This window comes from Trichoderma breve, chromosome 1, assembly GCF_028502605.1.
Source record: "Trichoderma breve strain T069 chromosome 1, whole genome shotgun sequence".
NCBI lineage: Eukaryota > Fungi > Ascomycota > Sordariomycetes > Hypocreales > Hypocreaceae > Trichoderma > Trichoderma breve.
Genome location: NC_079232.1, coordinates 4,402,134 through 4,420,704, shown reverse-complemented (window position 1 = coordinate 4,420,704; position 18,571 = coordinate 4,402,134). Strand labels below are relative to the sequence as shown.

Below are 18,571 nucleotides of genomic sequence, written 5' to 3'. Positions count from 1 at the left end.
CCAAGGCCAACCCTGTCTATCACAAACATTCATGTCAAAATAAACCTATGCACTGATGAATCCAGCCTCTAAAAGCAATATCATGAGCTCTCAACATATGCCGCTATTGCATCCTGTTTAATCATCATCATCATCAACCACAAACGGGTCGTCGCTCTCTTCTTCTTCCTCTTCATCTTCTTCTTCGTCGAGCGCCATGGATGAGTCGTCGTCAATGACAACCTTTCGGTTCGCAGCCGCAGCCCGCCCAGGTCTCGATCGGGCCGCCGGCCTTGGAGCAATCGACTCATCCAACTCATCGTCTTCGGCGTCGGAATCGTCTTCCAATGCCTTCTTCTTCGCGGCATATCTCTTGGCAGCTGGCGACAGAGTCGAAGCTGTTACTGCAGCCTTGAGGGCCACCTTGGGCTTGCTTGTTGGTTTGCCTTCCGCCTTGCTCGTTGCCGGCCTGCCACGTTTCTTGGCTGCAGTTAGGCTTGAAGATGCTGCAGCCTTACCCTTTGAAGAAAGTCCCAAGTCATCGTCATCGCCCGACGCTTCATCGTCATTGTTCGCCGGCTTGAAGGGTGACGGCTTGGCTAACATCTCATAGTTGGTCTCATCAGGGCTGTCAAAATCAAAGGCCTTGGCTGATTTGACCCTTGGCTTTGAGATGGTTCCAGCGCTCGTGTTGCCATGGCTTGAGTCGGGTCGGCCCATGGTGTGCAGGCTGAGTCGCGCGCTGGCTTCTCCAGAAGGCTTGTCTTCAATGCCCTTGACCAACGCGCCAACGTCACCAAGCATCTGATCATCGTCCTCGTCACTATCTGAGTCGGCATCGAACAAAGTTCTGGCTTTGGAAGCAGCTGCTCGCTTGTTGCGCACAGGCACCACCTCAGGCTCCGATTCCGACAGCGAGGCGGATCGCGACTCAGAGGTCTTGGGGGGAGCTGCTCGCTTGTTGCGAACGGGAACGACCTCAGGCTCCGATTCCGACAGCGAGATGGATCGCGACTCAGAAGCCTTGGCAGCTTTAGGTGCAGCTTTAGGCGCAGCCTTGGGGGCTGCTTTGGGTGCTGCAACTTTGGGTGCTGCCGCCGGTTTGCTCCGGCTGAGGGCGGCGAAATCATCGTCAGAAAAGTTGTCAGACAGCTCGACCACCTCCGGCTCCGACTCCTTCTTGACCTTGGGTTTGGCGCTAAACATGTCGGCAAACCTCTGCGCCGTCTTAGTCTCTGGCTTCACAGCGGGCGCTGCCTTCTTTCGACCCTTCTTCTCGGGCTCATAATCATCGTCCGCCCCCTTGGCCTTCTTGCCGCGGCCACCTCCTCCAGCTCCTATCTTTTTGGATACTCGGCGGCCCATGCGACGAATGTTGGTCTGAATTTCTGCGCTGAGTGCAAGAGATTTCTCCCACTCAGCCTCAAAGGCGACAAGATCCTCACACCACAGATCTTTGTCACTCTTGGCCTCCAGCTCGTCATACTCGGCCTTCTTCCTCCGAATAGCGTCCTTCAACTTCTCAAGACGCTCTGCGGTCAATGACCAAATTGGCATCTGGGGAGAGGAAAGTTGTGTTAGATGTGATACGGCATAATGGCAGCTGTTTGAATGGTTGAAAGGGGAGAAAACTTACTGAGAGAAGGTAGTCATAGTCACGGGCACTTTCTTCACCCTCTTCGTCCTCTTCTTCCTCCTCCTCTGGAGTCTTCTTTGTTTGGCTATTCTTGATTGGGGGGAACGCCTCATATTTGCGATCTCGCAGCTCTTTGACAAGGACATCCTTCCTCTTTTTACCAACGATCAAGTCACCGTCAATAATCTCCTGGATGAACCGTGCCTGGTTCTTCAATTTCCGGTAGTCGGCATCGTAGACACTCAGCCAGTGATTCTAGTGCAACATAATTAGTCAGTGAAAACACAAGGATATAACAAGTAGCCTTTCACATACCTTTCGCTTCAGATACATGCCCAATCGATAGACGTAGTATTCCTCCAGAATATCCTCAACCTTCTCATACTTGCGAATCCGGCCATTGGTGTCGAACGCAACCAGGTTCGATGTCGCCACTTGCTTAGTGAGCTTGAACCGCTCCAGCAAACCTTCTTCAAGGACCTTGGCCATGTGCTTCTCATCCACTTGAATCTCAAAGTGGACAGTCTTGTGGTCGTTGAATTCTTTGTAGTCCTTGATCCAGGTGGGGCCATCCACGCCGCTGATAATCTTTTCCAGACGAGCCTTGAAGTCATCAGTCCATACGCGGATGGGAAGCTCAGTGATGACCACCTCATTCGCGTTCTGCTCATTCTGGTAGGCAATACCGTTAAACTTGTAGCGATCAGGACCAGCAGCCTCTGGCGTGCCCTTCCAGCCCCGGAACCAGGGAGTCATGGTCTCAAATGCCTTCTCTTCATCATCACCTTCCTCGAGACGACCCATTCGTCGCCTCAAGTTCTTCACAACCTCCAGCGGGTGGTAGTTGGGGATGGAGGTGCTCCAACCCGTGCCAATACCATCGGCACCATTGATGAGTACCATTGGCAGGACCGGAGCGTAAATCTCTGGCTCAATCTGCTTACCATCCTCAAATTGGTGGTTCAGGTTTGGATCGTCGAGGGAGGAGAAAATTGAGCGTGCAAACGGAGACAAGCGGGTGAAGGTATAACGAGGGCTAGCAGCATCAGAGCCACCGGCAAGTCGAGAACCAAAGTTACCGCTGGGCTCCAGAACATTGATGTTGTTGGATCCCACGAAATCTTGGGCCAGTCCAATGATGGTTTGCTGCAGAGAGGCTTCACCGTGGTGGTAGGCAGTCAGTCCAGAGACATAACCAGCCAGCTCCACAACCTTTTCGTCCTTGACCACGTTCCTCTTGAAACATGCGTAGAGCACCTTTCGCTGACCGGGCTTCAATCCATCAATCATTGACGGAATGGATCTTATGTTATCCGCCATGCTGAACAAAATGAGCTCCTTGTTCACAAAGTCGCCATAGCTGATAGTCTTGGCAGAGTGATCCAAGTAGGTGCCGGGAATAAAGTTACCCAGCCACTCCTTTCTCGCGTCGGCCTTCTTCTTGGAGAAGGCCAGGTCGAACATGTCCGCCTCCTCCGGCTTCATGACATCAAATTCTTTCAAGTGCTCGTCGAGGTTGGTGAAGTATACTTGGGCATCTTCGTTGCTGCTACTGCCCAGACCCTTCAAGTACTTGTAATGCCATCTAGTGATTTCGCTGCCACGTTCTTCCTTCCATTCTTCATATTGCGGTTGTGTGAAGAAGGACTTGAGTCTCTGCGGCTTCTTGGGGTTGGGACCCTGCCAGACTTTGACAATAGGCGTGATGAATTCCCGGAAGAAATCAGGAATCTGGAGTAGTGAAGGGAACTGCACCTGAAGGAAGTTGATGAGAAGACCCTTGATGTGACTACCGTCGTGATCCTGATCGGCCATGATCATCAGGTGACCGTAACGAAGACTTTTTGTGTCCGTGTACACCTGCTTGTGCTTGAGACCCAGGAACTGCTTGATGTTCTGAATCTCCTGATTTTTGGTGATTTGGTCGATGGAGGCGTCTCGTACATTGAGAAGCTTACCACGAAGCGGGAAAACGCCGATACGGTCGGGATCCAAGATGGCTCGTCCAGAAACGGCCAGACCTTTGGCGGAGTCACCTTCGGTCAAGATGAGCGTGCATTCATGGCCGCGTCTAGTACCTGCCAAGTTGGCCTCGACAAGCTTAGCATTGCTCACTCGAGAGCGCTTGTTGCCATCACTCTTGGCCATCATCTTGTCCGCCTTTCTTTCGGCAAAGTCCATGATGTTTTTGATTGCGTCGGATTTGGCCACCTTCTTCAGGAAATCCTCTCCCAGGGCGCACTTGCTACCGAACTGGCTTGCTTTGGTAGTCATCTGCTCTTTGGTCTGCGACGTGAACGCAGGGTTATCGACCAAGCAGTTGACGAAAATGAAGATGTGGTTTCGGAGATGCGCCTGCTTCAAACCGTGTCCTTTCCTCAGCTTTGTCACCGCCTTGAGGAGGTATGCTGTAATCTGGTCAGCGATATAGTTGACATGAGTACCTCCTGACGTTGTTGCGATCGAGTTGACAAATGACACTTGCTGGAAAGTGCCATCTGATACAGTGAATCCAACTTCCCAGCGGGGATGGCCCTTGTCCTTGTCAATTTCGACAGTACAAGTTGGGCTGCCGCCCTCCTCCATGCTCCTCTCGCCTGCAATAGACTTTGCATAGAGATCGCAGTATGCCTTGAAGTCCTTGATCTTGATAAGTTCGCCGTTGAGTTGAACTTTGACACCTCTCATTGTACCAGCCATGTCGTAAACTCTTCGGTAGAGCAGTGCCTCGAGGTCGTCTGTGATACCTTCTTCCATTCCAAATCGAGCGTAGTCCGGCTTGAAGGTCACTCGGACGAAATCTGATGTCTTGTTGGAAGTAATTTTGGCCTTGTGCATGGTCTGCATATTGTTGGTCCATAGCTGCTTGTATCGTTTTCCGTTTTCGCTGTCCTGGCACTCCAGGGTGAATTCTGTGCTGAAGACGTTACACAGCTTCGCACCATAACCGTTACGACCACCCACGGTTTTCTTCTCGTTGTCATCAAAGTTGGAACCAGCCAACAAATGACCAAAGATGAGCTCAGGAATGTAAACCTTTTCCTTCTCGTGCATGACAATGGGGATTCCCTTGCCGTTGTTCTCAACACTAATCTCGCCAGTAGCGCGATCAATGGTGACCTTCATCATGCTCATGGAGCTGTCACGCTGTTTATTGTCGGCAGCGTTGACGAGAATTTCGTCAAAGATCTTGTAGAACCCAGGGACATATGTAATGTTGCGATACTCCATCTGTTTCGACTCTTTGTTGTAGACCCAGATCTGTTGGTCTGTCTTTTCCACGGAGCCGATATACGTATCGGGACGTTTGATGATGTGCTCGAGCTGTGTCAGCTTCTGGTACGTTTCCGTTGCTGTCTTCTTCTTGGCGCCAGCCTTGGGCTCGTCTTTGGGCTCGTCGTCGATGATCATGCTGTCATTTTCCAGCTCCGCTAGGGGCTTGCCGCCCGACTTCTTCGGTGGAGCTGCCGTCTTCTGCTTCTTAGCGGTTGGCGGAGTGTTGGAGAAGCCAGATGAGGCACTCGGGTCCTCGTCGTCTTCATCGCTTTCCATGATGGGGCGCTTCTTCGGCGCTGGTTTTGATTTTAACGTGGTTTGCACCATCTTTTTGGCAGCTGGCTTCGCGGCAGCCTTGGCTTTCTATAGTAGAGACGTTAGCCACTGCGGGATAAACACACGAGGTTAAGCCGACGCAGATGTGGGATGATAGTGTTGCTCGTAGAGTTGATATGTTGAGTCGTGCGTGGGTGGAGGTGATGGAAGAGGAAGAGTTGAAGGGGCGGGGTCGAGATGTGAAAGAGTGAGACGAGAGTGAATCCGTGCTGAAGCTACACGTGCGAAAGTGAATGGGAAATGCAAAGTCACATCACATAACCCAACAGCAGAGCGGCGCATCGAATCGCATCTCCGTGCAGCACCGATATAGGAGCCTCGAAAGGGACCCAGAGTAACTTACGGGCTTTGGGACATATCCCTCGGAATCATCTTCGATAGCGAAGACAGAGTCATCGTCGGAATCCATGATCTCGGTATCTCTCAGCTGAGAGCTGACGGGAAATCGTACAGTCGTAGATGATCTCGGGCGCACAAACAGGGTACTCGATAAAGTCGTCGACAAGGATGAGGCAGGGCTTGAGACACGCGGCTGTGACAAAGGAGAGTTGAGCCAAACGGCTGGAACGGCTCGCGAGCAGTGTCGCAAAGGAGAGAAAAAGGGAGCGGCCGTGACCCGGATCGAATTAGAAAAGGGCCCAAGTCACATGGAAAGGCCAAAGTAAAGAGCGATGCTGGTAAAGGCGGTGATAATTTTTTGTTGTTGAGCCCCGCGTAAACAAATAATCGATCCTTTGATGGACGCGACCTGGCTATCGCTTTGTCGCAGAATGCCGCATCGGGGCTAGCGCTGATCCGATAGTGGAGCGCGTTTTTGCTGCCTGAGGCACAAGTGAGATGGCCGACCTATCAAGGTACTCGGCGATGAGCCTTGAGTGAGATGCGGTAGAGGTACCACTTGGCGGTCCAAACGCTAGCCGGTACCTGCACAGTAACCAAACAAAGTACGAGTACCCTCTACGTGCTTGCCATAGAACAAACATTAATCTTTCCTGGCTTCACGTTCTACCATTCGCATTTAATTTTACATCAAGCTTTACTGCTACTTATCTAATGAAGAAGCATACTCAAAGTCTTTAAGGATTCTATCAAGAATCACTCAAATTGTCTTTCTAAAATTTGTTGGTCTTTCGTTGAACAAAGCTTTCAATACTGTTTGTGCAACACTCAACTTCCCAAATGTCAGCCGCAAACAGGACGTGCGTGTTTGTTGGAATTCAACTCGACACAACAACCAAAGTCCAATTGCCAAAATCCAATCGATGAAGTGATCAAAAGCATCACATCATGATATCCCAAACATACCAAAACTGATTTTTACGCACGTTGGTGATGATATGTTGCAGACGTCTGTGTTATTGGTTGTTGGATTTCCCCTACCCTGGAAATTTCCTTGACCGGTTCAGCAAACATGAAAGCCTGACTTGGGTGACAGTGTTACTGTGGCACGAATCACGACAGCAATTATCCTCCCCTGCCGGTTGGATAATATTGAATCAAGAGAGACCCATTTCTATCATGGTCAGCGCTTAAGGGTACTCTATCTGCATGGCCCTGCTGGACTGGTGGCCCTTAATTTCTGGAATGTGCCTTTCGATGGAGTCACTTCCCGACCAGCTTCTTCGCCTCATCAAACGAGGACCGATTAGCCAGCGGTTGCGAATGAGATATGCCTTTCGAATATTGATCCGTTATAACGTCTGGAAAGTGTGACTGGGACCTTGTGGCCTAGGTAAAAAGACGGTGCCATGCAGAGCACAGGGCGTTTACATCGAGGTATGCAAACATCCGTTATAGCTTCAGTTTCTTTGCAGAGAATACGGCATAATACCTGTAGGTTCCTTCAACGTCCCGCGTACGACTTGATTACTGTGCCATCATATGAAACTCCCCCGCCAGAGTCTCTGCTGTGGATGTAGATGGACCTTTGTACAACGACAGTCATATTTACCTACGTGCATGAACGTTCGATTGACATTCCACGGCCAATATTTCCATTAGCATCTATTTGGTTTCAAACAGTGAAGTGGCTCCTAGAGAGATAGATCGTCCAATACCCTCATCCGTTTGCCGCAACGCCCCTGCTTACCTTTAAAATTGGTTATTAGCCTTTGCCGAGGCATGGCACTCCCGCCGGGCTTCCGTCTTCCACGTTCCATTTCGTGATGAGATGGGAACAAATAAATAGTACGAGGAAATGATGGTTGCATGCCGAGCTATCGGGCCGGGACAATCTGCCTGCTTATTCATGATAACAGGCGTTGACAGGCGCAATTGGTATCCCATCAAGCTTGACTCGAACTCGTTGAGCACACTACTCCTGATTCAGAATCGTCCTGGAGAGCTGCATGAGTCCTCTGATGCACCTGCTCGATGCCGAGAATTTGTGCAACAAAAATTACCTGCACCATAGTTATCTGATGAGAACCGTGCCTGGCAGAGGAAAGCTCAGCAGTGTTGGATAACAGACATCGCATTGCGTTTTTGACAGCAATTCTCGTTGCCGACATATAATTGAATCGACAGTATGATTAAATAAACCGGATTTTTTTCTCAACCACTCCTTTGTTCGGACTCTTTGCTACCGAGACGGATTCACGAGATGATTAAACTTGTGCATCATCGGAGAATTTCCCGGAATCTGTACGCACACACTGCTCTACGTCGACTCCGATTTGGAATGAGTTGAAATATTGAATGGAAACCACGATTACTTTGCTTCTTTCGACTTTGGTTGACTGTCGACTCAAAAAGAAGTATGGTTGGCCGTGGCTACAGGTTCGTTGACCTGCCGGCTTCTTCACCCTACAAGCCCGTCTTGTTGATCTGGTCAAAGTTCGCTCGCAGTGGCAACTCTGATGATCTCATTGTGGACAAAACTCACCAGGGCAAGGAATAAGGTTACATATAAGATTTTCTCGCTCAAAGAACATATCCGTCAAGGCAGACATCAAACCATATGATGCCGCGTCCCCAACACGTGGCCAATTCGAAGGTATCCTGTCATACTTGGAAAGATGTCAACGGATAGCTGGAACACAGGCCAGCCTCTGACTCTCTCCCGTGCTTCGTAAAGGCCGCAATGGACTGGGGGATAGCTGACTGGTGATGCCGCCGATGCGGCTACCCGTACCGATAGCCGCCTCTCTCAACGGATAAAATATGACATTCAAACAGATGACTCCTCTGAAATGCGTGCGGCAGCCGGTATTTGCGTTCGTCGAACCCATTTGCTCTTCTAAGCGACTTTCCGGAACGCCTCATCTAGAGTAACATCATCTCCCACTCAATAATACGGTTGTCTGCAGTGGTAGCGGTGACCTTGGCCTGAGATAACAGATTAGCATGCCCTCGAGCAGGTATCTGAACAGAATGATGTCCAAGTGTTACCGCTGGCTGAGTTTGGATCACAGAGAAGCCGATTTTTCTCGCGCTTTCGTAGCGTAATCGGGAACACTGTAGCGCATTTCCTCTTAGTTTGCCGTTGGAAGTATGGATAAGATCTGGGCTGGAACTCAGGTGGCTATCTTGAACCTTCAAATACACGGCTTCTAGATGGTCCTCACCAGCAGCAACAAGATGCGGCCCATTCGCCGTTCACCAGACTTGGCGAAAACCAATCTTCTCTAGCAATCGAATCGAATCGAATTGAACCCGACTACAGTAAATGAAGGACACCGGAAACCACATTTTGCAATCTGCGGCGAGATAATTTTGGAATCTCATCTCCTGGCCCGCCAACTTGTACCCGGGGTCGACTGCGGAGTGCTTTTGACGCTCTGGCCGCAGTGGAGATTTACAAACGCAGGAATAGAGAGGCTTATGCGTACTGAAGGCCAGAATCCGAGCGCTAGAATCTGGAAACCTTGTCTTGGAAGCCTGGGACGCAAACTTCATCTAAGAAGCACTTGATCGGTGGCTGCACCGCTGACTGTTTAACGTCTAGATCCCCGCAGCTCCTCTGTGCCCCGGATTTGTGGCCCGTTGTTGACAGACAAGCAAGCCCAGGTCCCTTTATTGGACAATTTCTACGTCAAAAGTGACTGTCCTCTCATTCTTGTTTGCCAAGCCAGAGAGCCTGAGGTGCTGGAAGTCTCCATGCTGCCTTCGACTGCTCTTATTGCCAGTGATAAATCATTTGGAACTTTATTAAAACTATACACTACACCTTTTCCTCCATTCCCAAGAAGAAGGGTATCATTTGCCCGACATTGTCGCATACGCTCAGGCTTCTGAATTGGTTGGCTGCGCTGGTCCTGCATCCAAGCCATATCGTAGGATGCCTACAAACACTGGGCACAAGATGCTACCTCTGCATTCTATTATGAATCCTGCTTTGTCTGGGCAGCCTGAGCCTGGTTTCCGACAGTCTGATCCAGTGTTGGCAAAACCATCGACACCATTGCTGTCAGGAGCATTACGAGTGACGACAGATGGGTCAATGCCTATCCAAAAGGCGAAAGCACAGGGAAACGCCGACCCTATGCCCAAGCCGAAGTTACAGGGGCCAATCAATTTCCCCCCCTTCGAAGATGTCGACCAAGCATCGTATCGAGAGGTTCAAAGGTTTCAAGTCAGTCCGTTTGGACAGATACGACAGAGTTGCGACCATATTCCTTACAGTAGCTCAAAGAAAGACTTTTTCGAGAAGACGGGAAGAGAGAGCATTGAAGGTGAGGTTCTTTCTTGAGACAGGTTACTTTTTGCTTGAAAAAAGGGGCTGACGAGACTTGATTATAGTTTTCAAGTATGAGTTCTCCTACAACGAGACAACCTACACCGTCATGTGGGATTATAATGTTGGCCTTGTTCGCATGACTCCATTCTTCAAATGTTTGGGGTATGCAAAGGTATGGCGTTGCGTTTCCTCCCCCTTTGCCATCTATACTACTCATTTAGGTGCTCTACTGATAGTGATTAGACCAAACCCTCCCAGATGCTGGATAGAAACCCGGGATTAAGAGACATATCGCCTAGTATCACCGGAGGCGCCGTGTCAGCTCAAGGTATGCCCGGAAAGAATCCAGTATCAATATGGAATGCTCATACTTCGCTTTATTCATAGGATATTGGATGCCATATCCATGTGCAAGAGCGGTATGTGCGACTTTTTGCACGAGAATTGCGGGTGCATTGATACCGCTCTTTGGCCCATCATTTCCCTCTCAGTGTACTCCTTCCGACTCTCCTTATTACAATGATATGGTGATCAGTCGACTGGTCATCATGCAAGCCACTGAAGACGTCGCACGGTTTCGGTATGGACAGGGACAAGGAAATCGAATTGTAAAGGCTGTCGGTGGAATACGTGGCCCTCTGGTGCTTGGAGACTATCCCCTGCGTGGCAAACGGGAAAGCCAGCCAACGCCCTCTTTCAGACTACCGTCACGCCCTCAAATTCCGCGTTCTCAGCGTTTGATCACCTCGATTCCTGAGGCTACCGTCGGTTACCATCCCATGGCAACTTCGGCTCCGAGTACAGCATGCGAAGCCCGCGAAGTCAATCACTTTTCTAGAATGAGCATGAACATGACTGGTCGATCTGTTCTTGATCCTAAGCTTTTCCAGCCACCGGGCTCTTTCTTCGATGTGTCCACACGAACCGAGACGAGTGAATCTGAGAGAAATCATGTTGAGAAATGGAGACCGAAGCGGCGTAGACGAGCTCATAACGAGGCTGGAACAGCGTATTCGCCTGCTCCGCTTATGGAAGCAAACCAGGAGAGACGGCCACAACTAGAACTGGAGCATTTTAGAGCAGCAGCAGCACTGCTAAGTCTGCATAGAGAACCTCGAGCGGCAGAATATTCCTCCACGATAGCGGTGGAAACATCGGACGACGACTTTTCTGAACGACGTCACCAGAAGAAACGACCAAAGGCCCATTCCTTTTAACGACTGGATGATGCTGGTTAGACTGCCAAAAATGGGGAACGTGATGAAGTTGCCATTGGGGACATTGATCTACGTATTGCTCGTTTCAAGATACCCGCAGGACTGGCGCTTGCAATCAGATTGTTTTTGGGTCATCTTTTTGGAGAGGTGTTTTTGGTTATGCTTTTTTGTATGTTGTATTTCAAGTTTTCGTCAAGATTGACAAGATGTAGTAGTCTCGATGTAGGTTTCGATTCTCTTCTTTTAGAATATTGGATTCACATTTCCCACATATGATCTTGATGTTACCCCCTTCTCCTTGATATCTTTTCACTGAGCAATTTTAAACGCCATCTCTAAACCAATTTTTTTTTTTTTTTCATTTAAACCATCATCAAATCATATCACCTGTGTTCTCCTCTCTCTGCTGCTCTCTTCTCTTTAAACTCCTTGACCCACCCCTCCGCCTTTGAAGTCGGCAGTACAAAAATCCTCACCACTTCATCCACAACCTCAACTTTGCCGCCACTCAACACCTTCAACAGGGGAACCTTCTTGCCCATCTTAATCAGACCACCTTCTTTCGTCTCGATGTAGCACGTCACTCCCGCAAGAGTATACTGTCCCTCGTTATCCCACGGCAAGGGGAATATATAACTTAGGTGGTCCTCCAGAGAATGCGTCTCATGAAAGGCCTTGATGAAATCAGATTCCAAGTGGAGCGGATACAGCAACACCGTGGGGAACGCCAGCTCGGACGAAGGATCGTCTTCATCCGGTATCAGTCTAACTTTTGCGTCCTCCATCTCCGGCGGCTGCTCCGTCGTCCGCATCTTTATCCCCCGCGCAGCAATAGCCGTCTTGAGGAGCAGTGCTCGACGCTGCTTCTTCGCTTCTCTTTCCGCTGCCTTTCGTTTCAGCTCGTTGAGCGTCGTGGCACGCTTGATGATGCCATCTGCGACACTCCGCAGCGCCTTATTCTCCGGCTCAATCGCCAACCCTCTCGCACACACGTCGTCGGCCTCCTCGATGCGATCCACCGCCAGCAGCGCCTTTCCGCTCCGATAGTACGCCTTGACGTTGCGCGGGTTGAGCCGCAGCGCCGCCGCGCAGTCCGTCCAGCAGCTGCGGTAGTTTTGCATCTCCAGGTGGCACGCCGCGCGGTTCACGTACATGGCCTCGAGCATCTCCTTCTGCTGGCGGATCTCATCCTCGGAGTCGGGCTCCCCGGTCTCGGGATGCTTTGTGATTTCACCATGGCTCCTCTTCCGCTCCTCGACGAAGAGCACCGCGATGCCCTTGCCGTAGAACTCGCTGGCGTCTTTGTAGCCCTTGACCTTGAAGCACTCGTTGCCGCGCTCCTTGAAGTCCGCCGCGTTTTCCAGCGCCGTGCCTTCGTATGCTAGGGCCTGCAGCGCGGCGATGTCGTCGTTCTCCTCCATCTCCGTCATGAACAGCGGCGATTTGTTTAGGTCTGCGAGAACCTCCTCGGCGGTCCTGTTGCGGTTCAAGGCCAGCTGAGGAGGAAGCGCAGGTCCCGTTCCATCAGCGGGCATTTGGTCAGCGAGGCTCATGGCCTGCTCGATCTGGTCGGCGAGCTGGTCGATGCTCATTGTTGAACCGGGCACACAATTATTTTGTTTTATCTGGAAGAGAATATGCGATGAAGGGGATTATATGATAATGTATATCCCCCTTCGTTTGTGTTGTTGAAGGTGCACGCGAGAATGTGTGTATTTTTATTGAAGATGAGGGTGGCGCATTGGGCTTGAAATTTTGATGAGTGACAAAATTTTGTGCAAAATCTTGGAGCCTTGATTTAGTAGCCCAAAATTTGTACTTGCCAACAGGATCAGCACGACAACATGAAATTCTAGAAGTTTCACCATTTATGAACTAATATTTCATGTCAAAAATCTCATTTGTTATCAATTTGTGTTTTTATTTTTATTTTTTCCTTAACTTTTTCTGTGCTCCGGTCAAGAAGCGTCGAGTAGAGCTCTACTCGTAGTGGCAGCACTGTCTCAGTCACCTCACCACCCAAACGAGAAACAGAAAAAGGAACAAGGTAAATGAAGATTTGTACAAGCATCATCATATACTATCTTTTCTAGTCTCTAATGCTATCTAGTCCCCTTCATTCTTTGGGGACAAGAGAGAGAATAAAAAAGTACCGGGATAAATACACACTTTTCCAAGCCCCAAAACGCCGACAAATGCGCGATCCATACGCCAAAGCAATTTATGTACATGCGCCTTTTTGGATATCATTTGTACTCTTCCACCGAACCCTTTACCAACCAATCTGAACATGAACCATTGGGTATATATCCATTCTGAACCTCTTCTGCGGAAAGTGAACGCCGGTTGACTCGTGCGTAAACCTGTTCATCAAAATTAACTTATCCACCACTGCAACTTGCAGGGTGTCTTGTATAAATGTGACGGCTCCTACTAAGAGGATGCCGTTTATCATTTCTCTCATATGCATTCTTTCTTTTCTTTTAAAAAATCATTTTATGATTGCGTTTTCTTCACTCCACATCCTCGACTGAAACTTCAGTGGGCGTGACAGTGTGATTTTGTTCCTCAGCGTCTTCCTTGGATCGTTGACAACTACGATCTCGAGGGACGGAGAAGCATTGAACAGCACCGAAAATGGCAACTAGGGAGCTGCAAAACCATGGTAAGGCAGTGCAGTCCACCTGGCTACCCAGTGTGTAGAGATAGCCTGCGACTGGTGGCGCAATCATGCGGCAGGCAGCGCCAGCGCTGGCGGCCAAGCCGTTGACTTTGCCCAGGGCACTCGCAGAAGGGGTGGCTCCTTTGATCAGGATAAGGAGAAGGGGATAAAGGGTGATGGAAAGTACGTTGCGTACAGCAAGGCACAAGTAAATGGAGGGGAAAAGAAGGGAATCGGGGACGTAAAGTAGAAGAGGGACAATAGCGTAAATGATGGGGTGTAGGACTGTGACAATGAGGAAAAGTCGGTATACACCAAACTTTTCGGCTGCCAGGGGGAAGATGACAGCTTGGACGAACAGAGCTATAGCTCCGTTGACAGCCATGATCATTCCCACATCTCGAAGGGAAAGGCCCAAGCCTCCGGGAGAATAGAAGGGTGAAAGAGCACCAAACTTGGAGAAGGTATTTACCGAAACTCGCTCGTCTTCAAAGAAGATTGGCATGAGGTGGTCGTAGGTCATCGAGTGGTAGGTGAAGATGCACAAAGAGATAATGAAGCCGACGATGCGCTTGTTCCAAATAGTGGTGGGCATCTTCTTTTCCATAGCCATCTCGTTCGAGTTGTTCTCTGGACACTCCCCGCTGCTGCTGCTGCCGCCTCGAATGGTTCCATAGGTCTCGGCACGCAAATCAACTGCCGGTCGCTTTATGGCGTCTGAGGTCTCCAACAGCGGAGTCTCTTCTGAGACATAGGTGTCTGCTGGAAGGGAAATTCGAGGCTGCATGTCCGGGTGAGTTTCCTCCAGGAGGAGAAAGCCCATGACGATGCTGAGAAACAAGAGAGCAGCGCAAAGCAGGTTGGGCAGCAGATAGGGGTATCGCTCGAACAGAGAACCCTTGGGGAAAGCATTGGGCCAGGACTCGTGAGGGTCGGCAAAGGTTCCGCCAATGCAAGGACCAATGATGGTTCCAATGCTCCACACAAAGGGCATGACGGAGAAGGCGCGCGCTGGGAATTTATGTTAGCCATCTTTATGATTGAACACTGGAAGGGGGAATAGCTTACGCTCATGCTCGGGTTTTGTGACGAGCTCACCGACCATGGTTTGAATGACGCCGATGTTGCCGTTGAGGAGCCCCCCTATCGCGCGTCCAACCAACGCGATCCAGATATTAGAGGCGAATCCTACCATGATCATGCTGAGCATGGTCCCCACACAGCCGAGCATCAGGACTGGTTTGCGACCGATACGGTCAGATAAACCGCCCCAATACATGCCCATGAGGGCTTCGGCGAGGGAGAAGGAGGAGATGAGAAGACCCGAGTAAAAGGAGGCATCTTGTTCGTTTCCGATCTTGAATCTCTTGACTAGAGCCCAGGCATAGGGGAAGATGGAAGTGAGAGCGATTGGTTCGGCAAGGCGAACAATGGCTGAGGAGCTGGGTTAGTCTCGGCTGCGAAGCGCATTGCTGGTTCTTTCATTAAAGCGGAACTTACCGAGGAGAAAGAGTTGGAGGGTCGGGAAGTCGTCGGGGTTGCGAAGACGAGCCTGCTTTGTTAGGGTCATGTCTTCTCTGCTTGGTGTGAGCTTACGACAACAGACACAAGCACAGGCGATAAGAGTGCGTGTGTTGGTGTGCGTATCTTTAGAGAGGTTGACAAGTCTCTAAAGAAGGGTTGTGAGAGTTGAGAATCGAGAGTTGAGAGTCGAGTTGAGAGCAAGGAGTAAAAAAGCTGATTGCTGTGTAGGCGAATGTGTTCAAAGGTAGGATTTGCTGAAACTGAACAGATGTTTGTTGCCAAGTCCTGCACACAAAGCGGCAAGATTAGGCAACGACCGCAAACAAGAATGAACAAAGAACTGATTGATTGATACAAAAGATGTGAAGAGCAGAATCGATGGAAACTGGGCGAAAGTGGTGGGAGCAGGCCTATTTCTACCGGCGTCTATCAAGGTGGGAGCAATACAGTAAGACACAGTGCTTGAGCAAGATATTGGGTGGGGCTCTGAACGCATCGATAAGAAGAGACATGCATCTAAGACATGTAGAATTCTGTGGCTGCATGTGGCATGTGGAGGCTCTAGCGCAGTCTGCAGCAGTATGCAGGAAGCGAGGTGACACGAGCCACACGCTAGCCACCTTCTAGGTATTTTAGCCTCTGGCAGCAGCCGCAAGCGTCGCACCCCGGGGGTCTCACTAAGGCGGTAGCAGCTGGCCTTGTGTCTGTGGTCGTTGTGTCTTGCATTGTTTTACATATAGCTGGGCTGCTTTCGAACGGCAAGATTGTGTGATTGTAATTATGATGCTAATTCTGATGCCAATTCCAATTCTCCCCAGTTTCACAATTGAATGCATTGTTTCCGAATTCGCCACATCTGGGGGAGGCGAAAACGTGTTCGTTCGCTTGCTACAAGAAGCAACTCGTCTCTCATTTCCCGAATGGCGAATCCGTGCCAGCCGCCAACTGCTTGCAACGCCGACTAGCAACCGAGAGAAAAAAACAAAAAAACAATGCCCTAACTAGCAGCGATCAACCAGCTAGCGAACAGTCCTAGTTTGAAATGCTACGCTGTCCAACCTTGCACCATGTGGGAGGTTATTTGGTCTCGTGTCGCTTGTCGGATCCAGGCATCACATGCTTTGCTATTGGCCATCGGAGGCTGGCAATTTTTTCCACCTCCGAACTAGGAGTTTGATAGTGATAGCGCATGGACCTGCGCCACTACACAGTATATGCATATATCGCGCACGAGCATGCAATTGGGCGTGGCAATTGGCCAGTCATATTTCCTCCTCGCTTCACTAACCCCACCAAAGATGGCAAGTTCTCGACAACTTTTGCATTTTGCGTGGAGGTTTCTCGGTGGAGCACCGACGACCCGACGCTTTTCATCGACGATCTCCTTCGTTGCATCAACAGTGCTTCGTATCTGCAAAATTTTACTTTGTACGGAGTGGCGCTGCGTCTTGATTCTGCCAAACCGTCACAGCCGAATCTCACCTTCACCTGGCATGCTCAATTTCTCTGTCATGACCTTGCAGGCAGAGACGGATGACCGCATGACGGTGCAATGACGGGAATGATGATGACCAGGTTTCATGGCTGGCGACGCGCAAATCAATCAGTCACCGTCGACGGAATTAATTCAGTGGAAACGATTTGCTACGCTGTTATACGGTTGAGGCATTACTATCCATCTACTCCAAGGTGAAGATGAGTGGTGTTGTTGTCCCTCGTTTCCGCTTCCCATGCACTTGGCGCCAAATCGCCGACCCACGAAGTGGTTCTACAGTCGGATGCGACCCAGTCAAATTTCCCATGCAACATTAGATTGACAGTCGAACCAAAGATGGGATCGGTTGCATGCTCGTACTTGCATGCAGACGAAATTTGCCAGGATATCCCCGTGCGAAGGGTCCGAGTTGCCATTACTCAATGTCACTTGGCTTGGACCATGGGCGCCAGTTTTGCTCGGTCACGCTACACCCTTTTTCTCCCGCCAGCACCAATTTGATAACTTATGCAGCTTCCCAGCGCTAAAGCCGGATCTACAACTGGTCGACTAGCGAATAGGCAAGATGGAAAAGTAAAAGAGAATGCAGGCGTCATCAGCCCAATGAGCTTGTCTTGAGCTTTGCAGAGCATCGAATCTCATAGAAGTCACGAGAACTGAGGCGGCCGTCTGCAAGACGCGGATTCCGGCTGCAAATTGAGAGCATCCGGATCTGCGCGGCATGAGCCAACATATCACCCGGAGCGTCTGTTCCCCGCCTTGTGCCCCTCCTCGACATCTCACGCTCCTCTCTCCCTTCCTTCCTCCCCGCTGCTCACCTTGGCTGGAATGTGTCTCGAGTCGCAGCCGGAGCAAACAGGCGGTCTGGTTCGCAACCCCCAGCTCGTCCAATGGGTGCTCCGCAGAGCATTTGGTTTAGCAGCCTCATGACCGTTTTCCCGCAAGGCACCCGCCGGAAACCACCCCAGGCGGGTGTCGCGATCCAAACATCCACGCACAAGGTACGAGGCAAACAGGCCGTTGAAAGCCCGACCCGGGACGCCTCCTCCGCCGACGCGGATCTTGGCGTGAAAGGACACCCACAAGCTGCAGTGCCGAGACTTTGACGACCTTACACCCCTCTTTGCATGACCTTGAAGCCACTGGGAATAAAAGAATCGAACAAGGGTGGAGCACGAGCCATTCTTTATGCATCTATCGAGCGAGCACTAAAGAGCGAATTGCGCTAGTTCCCGAGGGCTGGACCACACTGGGTGGAGCATCTTTTCAACATCAGATGGGCTGAGAAGTGAGATAGAAGACGACGCATCTCTTACGTGTAGTCATTGGGTCAAGCGGTAGTCGAACCACTAGGGGCCAACAGCAACCGTGACGCGGGGCCTTCTACACTTGTGATACTTGATAGACAACAAGGGGGCTTCAGTCGTCTTCCCGGATGACCTTTGTCTCTTCAACGCTCTTGATAGCATTGGTATTGGCTCACCGAGTGCCGCTTCGCCGGTCTCGGGGGCGCGATCAGCATCGGCTATTCCGACTGCATTATCAGTTATGAACCTGTTGTGTTGCATGCAACATAGATTGGCTACAACACTGAAGAAAAGGAAAAGTATCCGCTGCAACAAGACACAACCTGTGCTCAATGAAATTTTACCTGTCTAATCATAGACAATTTACCCCTAATTCCTATCTGGAAACTGATACGAATGCATACCGATGTTCCGAGCGACATGAGCGGGAAAAATCCAGGCATTCAACAGCCAACCTCAAA

At 50.3% G+C, this 18,571-nt stretch overlaps 4 protein-coding genes across 4 annotated transcripts; 1 reads left to right on the top strand and 3 right to left on the bottom strand.

Moving 5' to 3' along the window:
* Positions 1-117: 117 nt before the first annotated feature.
* On the bottom strand, positions 118-5,636 carry T069G_01333 (DNA gyrase/topoisomerase IV, subunit A domain-containing protein; the record flags this gene model as incomplete). The annotated part of the gene is made up of 4 exons (XM_056168543.1): positions 118-1,536; positions 1,616-1,870; positions 1,931-5,254; positions 5,571-5,636. 4 exons carry the CDS (start codon positions 5,634-5,636, stop codon positions 118-120), a joined length of 5,064 nt encoding a protein of 1,687 aa, XP_056033859.1.
* A 3,894-nt stretch (positions 5,637-9,530) lies between these two features.
* On the top strand, positions 9,531-11,122 carry T069G_01332 (uncharacterized protein; the record flags this gene model as incomplete). The annotated part of the gene is made up of 5 exons (XM_056168542.1): positions 9,531-9,900; positions 9,968-10,077; positions 10,149-10,233; positions 10,293-10,324; positions 10,397-11,122. 5 exons carry the CDS (start codon positions 9,531-9,533, stop codon positions 11,120-11,122), a joined length of 1,323 nt encoding a protein of 440 aa, XP_056033858.1.
* A 383-nt stretch (positions 11,123-11,505) lies between these two features.
* T069G_01331 (uncharacterized protein) lies at positions 11,506-12,714 on the bottom strand (the record flags this gene model as incomplete). The annotated part of the gene is made up of 1 exon (XM_056168541.1): positions 11,506-12,714. The coding sequence occupies one exon, from the start codon at positions 12,712-12,714 to the stop codon at positions 11,506-11,508; it is 1,209 nt and encodes a 402-aa protein (XP_056033857.1).
* A 921-nt stretch (positions 12,715-13,635) lies between these two features.
* T069G_01330 (major facilitator superfamily domain-containing protein) lies at positions 13,636-15,354 on the bottom strand (the record flags this gene model as incomplete). The annotated part of the gene is made up of 3 exons (XM_056168540.1): positions 13,636-14,795; positions 14,853-15,218; positions 15,285-15,354. The coding sequence occupies 3 exons, from the start codon at positions 15,352-15,354 to the stop codon at positions 13,636-13,638; spliced, it is 1,596 nt and encodes a 531-aa protein (XP_056033856.1).
* Positions 15,355-18,571: the final 3,217 nt, after the last annotated feature.